Genomic DNA, 12,122 nt, shown 5'->3' with positions numbered 1-12,122 from the left:
CAAAAACACAGGAAAACGCAAAATCACAATTGAAAAATCAACGAACACCCAGTCGCGCATCATGATCATAAACAAAAACGAGCCATGAAATCTCTGTAAAAAAAATTAAAAAAAACGAACCTTAAGGAAGCGATTGAGATGGAGAAAGCTGAACCTCGATCGCACATCATGCTAAAACACCCAAAAATCTGAAACCCTACCTAATCGTATAAGGAAGCCATTGAGATGGAGAAAGCGAGAGAGAGAATTCACCGTGAGAAACTGGGCCGAGAGAGAGGGAGAAAAATAAGCTGCTTCCTTCTATACCGTTAGGAAATTTCCTTGCCCAATAAAACATAAAATAAGGGTAAAATAGTCATATCCTATCTCCTCAGGGGGGTCTACCTAATTAAGTTCAGAATATGGGCTTTTGCCTTAGAGAGAAAAAAACATTGAGCCTTCTCATATATATTTTCAAAAGTAGGGGGTTATCCCACATTTCCCCTTTCATAATTCCTTCAAAAAGAAAGTTTTTTCATAATAAAATTGGATCCAATAGCATAAAAAGGAATCAAAATATTAAAAAGAAGGCTACAATCAAATGGGCCCACAGTTGGGCCTTGTCCGGAGCCCAGAAATAATAAAGACATTCATGGTGGGGTTTGGCCCATAAGAATTAATAACCATCAATTAGTAATGTTGGTTCTTGCTAAACTTTTATTAATTTTTTGTTCTAAAATAACATATTTAGTCTATCTCTTTAATTTGGTGATTGTGAGATAATACTACATGAAATCAAATAATTGGATACATTGAACCAGTTTAGTGAACTAAATGTCTAAATCTATTTAAATGGTACAATATACATATATTCATTCTCCAAAAAAAGAAAACATATATCCTTACATACAATAACCAGGTGTAAATTAATAATAGTGAAGAAGAAGTAAGGAGTTGAATTTGAGTAGATGTACAATGTCTATTGAACCGGTCTTAAGAGCAATTTATTCGGATGATGATTTGACCAAAATAATATTATTATCAATAATGAATTAACAAACGAGTTCCAAACTTTGATTCCAATCAACCAACTAACCATGATTAAGCTGCATTTTTCTGGGAGTGCGATACCACCTTCCCTTTAATAAACATACATATACATACATACCAAGACAATTCAAATCAACACTTTTATTTATCTTGTTAGCTTATTGGCATGCACGTCTTTTTTCTCCTACTTGAACAATAATTCAAAATGTCATTAATAATATATATATGTTTGACTCTCATTAATCAAACATAATTAATTAATTATCATGCACACAATGAAAAAGATCGTACGGAAAAACCCAATCTGCTGTAAAAGCAAACCCGCACAAAATTTTAATAATAATAATTTATTTTACCGTAGTTTATTTTTGATAAAACCTCTGGGTACGATCAGTTATATATTTTGATAATTAATTAGTAGTATGTCTTAAAGTGAAATAACCTTTAAATTCAACGTCAAAGTTATAAAAGTTTAAACTTAATTTTAATCCAATAACATATCCCCGGAAACGGATTTTCTAGTTAATGCTTTCTATATTAATTATTTAGTTAGTGGAGTAGTAATTACTATTTAAAAAAAAAAAGTAAAAATGTAAGAGATATTTTGCCAAAATAATATAAAAAGTAAAAAGTAAATTAGTTTGAATATAATATTGAGATGAGATGAAAATTAAATCCCGAGGGTTAGTGGGGGATTATGAATAAAATTAATGAGAAAGAGAGAGTGGCGTTTAATTGTTTCAAATCGGAAGAATAAATCAAATGTAATTAGGGAAATAAACACTGTCACTGTCATTAAACAGACACGATTAAGTACAATTGAAGATCTTAATTCCAGGTGAATTAAGCAGTACTACTGTATGTAGGTGTGTTTTGAGAACTAGTTGTTGTGCTGTTGCTGTGTCTCTCTCTATATTTATTTATATATATTTATATATATATATATATATATATATATATATATATATAGTTGTGTATCGTACGTTGTCGACATGTTCGCCGGAGTTTCTCTCTCTGATTCCCATCGTCCATCATACTAGTTTCTCTCTCTAAAAAGAAATGACGTCGAAGAATAAGAAGAACAAACACATGGATGAACTGATCGGTCTGCAGATTTTAGAGGGTCTTATCTTCCGCCCCCGCCGCCACCGCCGCCAGAGTCACCGCCACCACCACCACCACCACCTCCTCCATCTCCTCTCCGCCGTCTGCGGTTGTTTGCTTCTCCTCTTCGCAGCTCTTTCATTTCTCTCTCCTCCGCCCATCACCACCGCCAACCACCAACAAGTGATGATCGGAGAAAGATCAATATCACGCCGCCGTCAACTCTGGACTTCAAATCAATCCAATTTATTTCACGGCTGCAGCAAACCAAGCGACACCTTTACAAGTAACTACTCCATTATCTCCCATTCCTTCTGTCATTAAATCATATATATATATATATATATATATATATATATATATATATATATATATATATATATATATATATATATATATATATATATATATATATATATATATATATATATATAGATAACAATGCACACAAACAAAACCACTTAAATAATATAGGAAGATCGAAAAATCACTACTCTTTTCTCGTGTTAATTGGATATGTATATCAGGTACATGATTGTTCTGACACGTGTTATGAATCACATATATATTGCAGCTGCAGAAATAAATACAGAACCAAATAGATACTTGTTGATAGCAGCTAGTGGAGGCTTAAATCAACAAAGAACAGGGGTAATTACTAATTAACCCACCGTAATTAAATTAAATTAAATTCGTCGATCATCTTCTTTAGAGTAATTGTTCGATTAACACAGATAGTAGATGCCGTTGTTGCTGCCTATATCTTGAAAGCTACGTTAGTCGTGCCCAAGCTTGACCAAGAATCTTTCTGGAAGGATCCCAGGTTTATTTGCTAATCATCATTAGTGTATATGTATACAAACCTTAATCAAGATCAAGATCATATCATGTTATTAAAATTCCTAAATTTCATTCAACTCATTTGAATTAATTTGCAGTAATTTCTCAGAGATATTTGATGTGGACTGGTTTATGACGTTCATGTCGAAAGATGTGAAGATTGTAAAAGAGCTCCCTCAAAACGCAACGAAAGTATTAAGCACTCGTGTACCAAGGAAATGCAATCCGAAATGCTACGAGACTCGTATTCTTCCCATCTTTAATAAGAAACATGTATGTGTTATGTTTTTTTATTATATTCTTTCTAACGAGAGAATTAAGCTGTACAAATATCATGTTGTAGGATAATTTGAAATACATTAAATGAACTGTACTTTTTTCGTTATGCGCAGGCTGTTGAGCTTACAAAGTTCGATTACAGGCTGTCTAATTTGCTCGAAGACGATTTGCAGAAACTGCGATGCAGAGTTAACTACCATGGGTTGAGGTTTAATGATCCGATTCGGGATATGGGCCGGAAATTAGTCGAGAGAATGAGAATCAAAAGCAAGCATTTTATTGCACTGCATTTGAGGTTAATCTTCTTGAAACTTGCTTGTATTGATAAGTGATTCATGTAAAAGGGGATTCTTGTTTCTGAGAAAAATAGTTTTATTGAAAAAAAAAACAGATACGAACCGGATATGCTGGCCTTCTCTGGATGCTACTATGGTGGAGGAGAGAAAGAAACGAAAGAACTAAGTGCAATACGTAGGAGGTGGAAAACGTTACACGTGAGTCCTACATAGTTACATACAAAAAAGTAGCATGAAATCCCAATTTCTTGATTAACATATATAATATATTTGTCTGAATTGGCATGGTATTTTTGTTTTTTCAGACAAAGGATCCAGAGAGGGAAAGAAGGCATGGGAAATGCCCGCTGAGCCCCGAAGAAGTTGGGATAATGCTGAGAGCATTGGGATTTGGGGAAGAAATTCATATATATGTAGCATCGGGTGAAATATATGGAGGTGAAGAAGCACTTGCACCACTTAAATCCCTTTTCCCAAATATCCATACTAAAGAGAGTATTGCCATTAAAGAAGAGCTAGCACAATTTTCGCCATATTCATCTCGTATGGCTGCATTGGACTTCATCGTTTGCGATGAAAGTGACGTTTTTGTCACCAATAACAACGGGAATATGGCCAAGATACTCTCTGGAAGAAGGTATATATATTAATACATGCATGTTTAAATACTAAATTGGGAAGATTTAAAATGTTGATATTGAGTAGTAGTTGTGCTTGTTGTTATTAATATATTACAGGAGATACTTTGGTCACAAACCAACAATCCGACCGAACACAAAGAAACTACAAAAGTTGTTCCTTAATCGAGACAATACGACATGGGAAGAGTTTTCATCAAATGTACGGAAATTCCAAACGGGGTTCATGGGAGAACCAATAATAAACGAGGTAAATAATACGAGGAAGGGTGAGTTTCACGAAAATCCTTGGTCTTGCATATGTGAAAATTCTGAAAAAAGAACAAGTAGAAGTAGTAGTAGTAGTCGTAGTAGTAGTAAAGAAGATGTAGATATAAGTAACGATGAGGTGTTGTCTGAATACGAGACAGATTTATCAGAAACAGAATATCCAGATGATGAAAATGGAATTCTGCAGGGGAGATTCTAGTGTATATACGTACATACATATACATGATTGGTCTACAATCTGCTCAAACGACTAACATATTCTTCATCATCGATCTGCTTAACAATTTGGTCGGTTTTTTGTATGGTTGTTCCTTTGTTTTTTTTTTTTCTTTTTTTCTTCCCGAATACGCCCTCAATTGTTGTTGCCAAATGAGAGTTGATTCTTTAAGGGGTTCAATATTTTTGTACCCCTAAGATTTTTGTTTGCTTCTGTATAATTCAACTTGTCAAAGAGTTTGTAAGTGCCACTAATATTCTTGAATTGTTTGAATGTTTCTCAATTGCTATTTTCATTTTGTTATTGAAATGTCAATTGATGATAACATAACATACATACATATGAGAAAAAATGTAGTCCGAAATTTGTTTCTTGTTAGATTACAGACTATTGACAATTGAATAAAAGGTTTTTTCGTATTTTAATGCGTTATTAGGAAATTATTCATTGGTAGATTTACTGGACTGAAAATCAAATTTAACTATTGGATATTCATTTTGGGATTGTTCGTTAAAAGGTTGTATGTAACATAATTAATGGGGTGAATTTGGCATAATGGGCCAAATCCAATGAGTTGGACTGGATCCTTGAAGGATCAAGGCCCAGTCTAAAGCCCATACGAATAGTCGAAGATTTATCTCCGGTGTAAAAAGAGACAGTCTGTCGTCGAGAAAAATTTGACCGCGGAGAATCTTGCGTGATCGGTAATAAACCAAATTTGGTGATATATTTTCATCCGGTAAACAATGAAACTCGGCTCGAACTCGAACTCAATTACAAAAAAGAAAAAATGATGAAGCATGTACATTTAAATCAAGTTAGTCGAGCTTGATTCATGTTTGGCTTGATTGATTATCAAATCTAAGTTAAATACAACTTTGAAAGATCGATAAAAATTCCAATAAGTTTGAAAAACATTCGTTTGACTCGATTCCATTTGTTCGTTTGATTATGTTTGAAACCAAAAAAATATTTACCATTTTGTATATTTATATTATTGAGAATTCAATGAGAAACTATTTGAAACAAATGTGATTTAATTCATGACACATTATGATAAAGTAAAACCATGCAAATCTATTTTGTTATTTGTATGATTGTTTATTCAATTTAAAAGTTACAAGAATTTCCATTTAAATATTTTATATAATTTTGTGAAAAAATGAGGCCCTGCGACGTGCGACCCAAACAGACCTTAACAAATCTGATAATTTGCACTAGGGCAAAAAAAGCGAGTCCCTTTTCCCAAGTTTCCCCCACACTCTGTTTTTCCTTCTGCTCCACCAGAAAGCTATCACACTATCGAGCGTTATAAAACCCTAAACCCTAAATTCTTCAATCATTTTCTTGGAATTTATTTAAAACTACAATTTCTGTAATTTGTCATGGCCAGCAGAATGCTCGCCAGAAATTTATATCAATCTAAACACCTTTTTCTTCGCCATCAGCAATTGTTAGCATCTCAACAGGTCTGTGTTTCCTCAATTTTTTTCATGTTACTTTTTTGTGTTTTTGAATATTTTTTTGAATATTCTTTCATGTGTTGATTGTTTCTGTTTAGGTCACGGGTAGATGGCCGATGCCGCAATTAGTTTCGCCCAACAGTCAATTGTTTAGACGTGAATTCAGTGTGTTCAATGAGTTCTCCAAGAAGATGAAAGGTGAAGTCGACAGGTATTCTTTTGTATGTTCAACTCGGGATTTTTTTGGTTCCGTTTGCTTTCGCTTGGTGCTAGGATTAGTTTGTGATTTCCTCGTGTGAATGTTATGACTTTATGTTGGTTTTCCTTACATTCAGTCACCATGATGGATTTGCGAAGATAACTCTTCGTGGTCAGTTACTTGAAGCCTGACTCCCCAAAAAAGGGATAAGAAAAAATAAAATAATGAAGACATTCTTCTTTCTTATGTTTGATTTATCAATAGTTAAGTGGTTATATTTTTTTCGCTCTGTGTGTTTATAAATGCTGTTCCCGTTGTGGACTTATGACTAGCTCTATCATAGTGAATCGTGGTCGATCTTTTCAATTGAATGCAGTGCACATTTTTTTCTGGTATGATCGCCTTAAAGCTTTCTTTGAGCTGAGAATTTTAATGTTCTGAAAAGTGGTGTTAATTGTGGTAATGCTTAAGTACTGAACAGTAGCTAAAAATCGGAAGTTATTCTTCATGTTGAAGTTATCTCTTTTCTATCCTTGATTCTTATATGCAAACTTCTTTGTGGTGGATAATCTTTCAAATACATTTATTTTCAATGTATTTTCAAGACAACATCCTGACTACTTTATATGCAGTAACGAGGAACTTAAACAATCCATTAAGCAAATCAAGGAGAAAGCAGAGGAATTGAAAGGAGTAAAAGAGGATCTTAAGATTAGGTATTATTTTCTCAATATTTCATTTGTAGAGCACTTACTTAATTATGGAGAGGCTGAGACATACTGTTGTATGTCAAAGCTGGCAGACACTTCCATTGGGGACTCTGAGATGCTGAAATCGCGAAATGCAGAACGAAGCAGACAACTGAGAAGCTGTACAAGCATGTAGATGGTGTGTGGACAGAGGCTGAGGCCCAGGCGAAGAAGGTATAATCCTCTATTGGTCTGCAATGCATAGATGGTTTAAAAACATGTAATAATTTCTGTTAACTATTTCCTGGCAAATAGTGTTTGTCCCAATTTCCTTGGGGCTTGGACTTGAGAAATCTAGATATTTCTATATACACTGGTAGAGTTCTTGTGCTCAAGAAAGATGCAGGGATTGGATAGTTAGTTACTCTTCTTGGTGATGAGAGGGTGGCTGCAAAGTTGGGTATTTGAATGTACAATGCAAATAAACTAAGAGTATGAGCAAGTAACTGTTGTAGGTTCGGTTTTCTATATTACTGAAGGTGAATCTTGGGTTTTGTTTTCTTTCCTGAAGGTTTATGCTGGTGTGGAAGAAAAAATTTCGGCTGCTAAAGAGGAGGTTCGTAAAAGTTCTTTTCCAAGAAATAAGAATAATGTGCTCTATCATTTCTACTGCAACATTGTTGACTGATGGATGTTAAGAACTCATCAATTTGATTCAGGTCAAAGAAAGTTTTGGTATTAAGCAAGAGTCTACTGGAAGCAATGGAACTTCAGATAGTCATGGCACAAATGACAAAAATGAAAGCAAGACTGCATTTGATGAAGAAAAGAAGCAGGGGAAGCAGCAATCTGAATCTAGTGATCATGCCCAAACACCATTTGACAAGCTCAAGTTTGGTGTTTCTTACATCTCTCCGAAGGTCTCGTTAGCATTCCAGAAATTGAAGGAAGCAAAACCCATTGACTTGGTGAAGAAGGGCTATGACATTGTGAAAGATGAATTAAAAGGTAATCCAAACAGGAAAAAACACCTTGAGTATGATAATTCTTCGGCTGCTCCCTCGCCAAACATTGAAAGAAGTACGCGCACTGATATCGTTATTTTACCTACAAAGCAGTCCCGATGGAGTAAGAAATGGGAGGCTTTGAAGAGTAAGGTAATATGCTCTTTGCATCCAATCTTTCTTCTCCTAGCTAATTGTAGATTTTCTTCCCACCCTTGTACCTGATATTATTGTCTTGTGCCTCAGATGCAAGGAAATCCTATATTCAAGCGTGTTAGTGGCTTTAGTGAGCCTGTCATTGAGAAGAGCCAAGAGGTATTTGGAATATAAATTCTATCTCGTAATTTACATATTGCTGCTTTAAAAATATATGTTGCTGCACATTTGTTCTAACTTAAACAGCTCGATGCACTTTATGTTATTCATCCCGTATTGCAGGTATAATATGTTATGAATGAACAATGATTCTTCTCCTTGATATTGAATAGCCATGACTTACTTATTTAGGTTACGAGCATCTCAGGGTGATTTCATCTTTCTTGTAAACCAATTCTGGGTTGCTGATACATGAATATGCTACAATGCTAATACTTGCAATTAGACGATGTCAGCTCCATCTTCCTAGGCATACTTTTTGTTATTGTACTTCCATGACATCTCTGTCTATTAGACTTTTATACCTGTACTTGCTGTTAGCTCTCAAGGCTTAGTTAGGTTAGGAGGATCCTGATATGTCCTTTCTCATATATTATGTATGCTATTTTGTAAGAGAGACATTATTGCTTGAATTGTCTAGTCCATGTGAAGATAAGATAATTTTGTCATAGGTTTTATCTTTTTGCCTGGTCTGCAGATTGCAGAAGATATGCGGGAGAGATGGGAGACCAGTGATCATCCAGTTGTTCACAAAATTCAAGAGTACGTTGGTTTCCTCTCTCTGTCTAATCGATATTACAATGCTAATAAATGGAGACTGCAAAAGTAATAATCCTCATTTACTATGTTACAGTATCAGTGAAACTGTCCTTGGAGAATCAGATGCTGCCATGTCATTTAAAGAAATTCGTCGCAGAGATCCGTAAGAATTACATGTCCTAATTTCATCCTTGTAAAACAGCGATGCTTCCAAAGTATTACATATTTGATATAAAATTTGGCTTGTGTAGGACCTTCTCTTTACCAGAATTTCTATCTGAGGTTCAAGAGGTGGTTAAACCAGTTCTCAATGCTTATTTCAAAGTAAGTCTTCAACTTTATTGTACTACGGTGGAAAACTTGATGCATAATTAGCTGGTCAATGGGTCAGATGTTGTGAAACTTGTAGTTATTCCGTGGATGTCCTTTTGTCATTCTTCTTTCTGGGCTCCTGGAGTCTTTAACAAACAAAATTATATTTTTAGATTTTTTTATTTCCAGAAAGTGTCTACTTGAGTATAGTTTTTTGTTGCCGCTATTAGAGGGTATCATGCCATCAGATATTTTTTCTTCTGTACCATGATGCATTTTATGTGTCTTCTGTCTTCAGGGAGATACTGCAGTTCTAGAGAAGTACTGTAGCCCTAATGTAATTGAGCGATGTAAAGCAGAGCGTAATGCTTATGAAACCCAAGGGATCTTCTTTGATAACAAGGTAAGTTTTCATAATTATATTGCTTTCTTTTCATGTGCAGGCACTGTAATCTTCTTTCACATTTTGTTGACTTCCGGTAGCTCAAAAACTGTGCATTTATCACTTTTTACTTGCACGGTCCTTGTAATAGACTTTCTTTGAAGAAATATAAGCCATAATGTTTTAAGGTCGAGGGAAACCATAATTCAAAATATGCATTAATCCGTTCAATTCAAGTGATTAGACTGCTTGGATTCTATTTAGCTCACAAGCTTAGACAGCCTTTATTATGTGCGGTCCTTTTTGCTTTTCCACATTTATGTTTTTGGTTGTTTTGTGTATGGCACACTCTCCTTCTGGGCTGGTGTTTTCAGTTCTTAGATTATTTTGGCTTACGAAGAGTAGAGAACATTCCCAAATGGTTGTACGTGAGTTGTTCTGTATGTAACTGTGAGGAAGGTTTATGTAATTCAGTATATGACTGGTTTGCTCCCCTAGTGAGTAGCTAAGCGCTTTTCCAACTACCAAATCATTAAGATGGCTTGAATTGATTGGAATTACTTAAGATCCATAAGGTTTCTATTCAGTTGCGTAACTGATTTATTTCGGTGGCGGCTTTCACAAAGTTTGTTCTTTAACCTAACAGTCAGTTTCATTTGAGGTAGTGCTTGTTTGGTGTATACTCGTTACTAAATTTACTCGACTGTAGTGAAATATTTTTTTTTGTCCTTGGTGCAGATTTTACATATATCAGAAGCCGAAGTCAAAGAGACCAAAATGATGGGAGAAACTCCCATAATCATTGTTAATGTAAGGACTCGCCTTTTTGCTATCTTTATACTCCCTTTCCCCCACCAAATAAAGTAAAAGTAAAACACGGATAATTTTATTTAATCCTCGGATTTGTTTTAGTATTTATTTATCTTTAAACCCTTGTAAAAATCAGTTTGCGCATCTTCCCTATCAAGTATTCAATGTTTGTATAAAATAATTATAGAAACAACAAAACCTCATGTACGAACAAGCTCTCACACAACAATGTCGTTAATTGACACCATCTTCCTCGAAATTTATCACAGTTCCAGACACAGCAAATATATTGCATACGCGATAAACTCGGCTCAATAACAGAAGGTGGCCAGGTGAGCTACCACTGCTTTTCCATACTTTTGAGATTTCTGTTTAAAAAAAGAAGAGGACATATTCTGAATTGTTCATCTCGTATTACGTTTTGCAATCTTCTGTTACGTTGGTCTAATTAAAAACTTGTGGGTGAGCAGGATACTATCCATACAGTGTATTATGCATGGGCAATGCAACAGTTAGATCCAGAAGAACTCGGAGAGGGTGCTCCTACTCACTCCATATGGAAGCTTAGAGAAATGCAGCAACTCGGTGTTCGGGCCTTGATTTGATTTTTTTTTTTTTTGTTTTTTTACCCAATATGTTCAATCTATGATAAAATGTTTTACCAGATGAGGATTTTGTTCTGTCTAATATCTGGCAACTGAGGAAATTTCGAGCGCAATTTGTGTCAAACAAATTGGTACAATTTTGCATTGTGGCCTGGAATGCAGGGTAATTAACAATTATTAATAAACATGTATGGATCTCAGAATATCTATTGGAATGATTCCAAGGTAATGTTTCAATGAGATTTCCGTTTTTTTTTTATTTTTTTGAGCAGAAAATAATTTTTATTGAGTACTGTAAAAAATATTATTTAATTCAAAATTATGAACGAAACAATGGAAAAAAAAAAATTCTGATGACATTATTTGATTGTTGTGTTTACTTATTTGATCAAATTTGTATGGAAACTAGGCCGGGCGGAGGTGAAAATTCATGTGCAAAGAAATTGAAGTGATGGAAGGCATGATGATAGGTAAATGAATAAAGAAATTGACGAAATTGTAAATGTTTGTATATAATTAAGATGATAAAGAAGACAAGGACAAATGTTTGTACTGGATCCGCAAATCGGGTTATAAATCTGGATACATGCAGTGGGCGGGCGGGCGGGCCTACCTGAAACGGGCCGTCCATTTTGGATTTGTATCCTTTTACACTCATTGCCTCATCACTCTCCACTTTCATTTCAATTATTACCTCATCACACTCATCTACACCATCCATTGTTTTTTTTAGAGTATGTTAAAATTGGTGCAAGTGATTAATTAATATATTGGAGAAATTACCTAATTATACTATATTTGAATAGTTATATATAATTTGTCATGAATTTTCTTACAATTTGGAGATTCATTTACCATCGTAGGGTACGTACCCTCAACCAACAACATCATTGTACTGTTATCAATTATGAGAAACAGTACTCAAATAAATAATTAAAGATTAAAAATGATCTATTTTTTTAAAGAAAAAAAGAAAATTGACCAATTAAGAAGTCCCAAATTAAATAATATAATTGGGATCCCCTTTATTTTTGGCAGATATGTAAATTATATGTACTTGTATGTACACA

The 12,122-nt window shown here is 34.4% G+C and overlaps 2 protein-coding genes across 2 annotated transcripts; both read left to right on the top strand.

Moving 5' to 3' along the window:
- The first annotated feature begins 1,977 nt into the window (after positions 1 to 1,977).
- Positions 1,978 to 4,982, top strand: LOC105952484 (O-fucosyltransferase 16). Its single transcript, XM_088814049.1, has 8 exons — positions 1,978 to 2,419; positions 2,708 to 2,784; positions 2,868 to 2,956; positions 3,072 to 3,246; positions 3,366 to 3,547; positions 3,644 to 3,746; positions 3,854 to 4,185; positions 4,286 to 4,982. The coding sequence occupies exons 1-8, from the start codon at positions 2,089 to 2,091 to the stop codon at positions 4,653 to 4,655; spliced, it is 1,659 nt and encodes a 552-aa protein (XP_088670175.1). The 5' UTR covers positions 1,978 to 2,088; the 3' UTR covers positions 4,656 to 4,982.
- An 810-nt stretch (positions 4,983 to 5,792) lies between these two features.
- Positions 5,793 to 11,289, top strand: LOC105952485 (mitochondrial import inner membrane translocase subunit TIM44-2). Its single transcript, XM_012976048.2, has 14 exons — positions 5,793 to 6,142; positions 6,235 to 6,347; positions 6,968 to 7,051; positions 7,183 to 7,258; positions 7,596 to 7,640; positions 7,744 to 8,181; positions 8,275 to 8,343; positions 8,882 to 8,946; positions 9,038 to 9,106; positions 9,195 to 9,267; positions 9,554 to 9,658; positions 10,376 to 10,447; positions 10,717 to 10,779; positions 10,918 to 11,289. The coding sequence occupies exons 1-14, from the start codon at positions 6,059 to 6,061 to the stop codon at positions 11,050 to 11,052; spliced, it is 1,491 nt and encodes a 496-aa protein (XP_012831502.2). The 5' UTR covers positions 5,793 to 6,058; the 3' UTR covers positions 11,053 to 11,289.
- Positions 11,290 to 12,122: the final 833 nt, after the last annotated feature.

Source organism: Erythranthe guttata, chromosome 14, assembly GCF_056151865.1.
Source record: "Erythranthe guttata isolate IM_541 chromosome 14, IM_541, whole genome shotgun sequence".
Lineage (NCBI taxonomy): Eukaryota > Viridiplantae > Streptophyta > Magnoliopsida > Lamiales > Phrymaceae > Erythranthe > Erythranthe guttata.
Note: the sequence above shows the minus strand (reverse complement) of the source record. Positions and strands in the feature narration are given on the sequence as shown.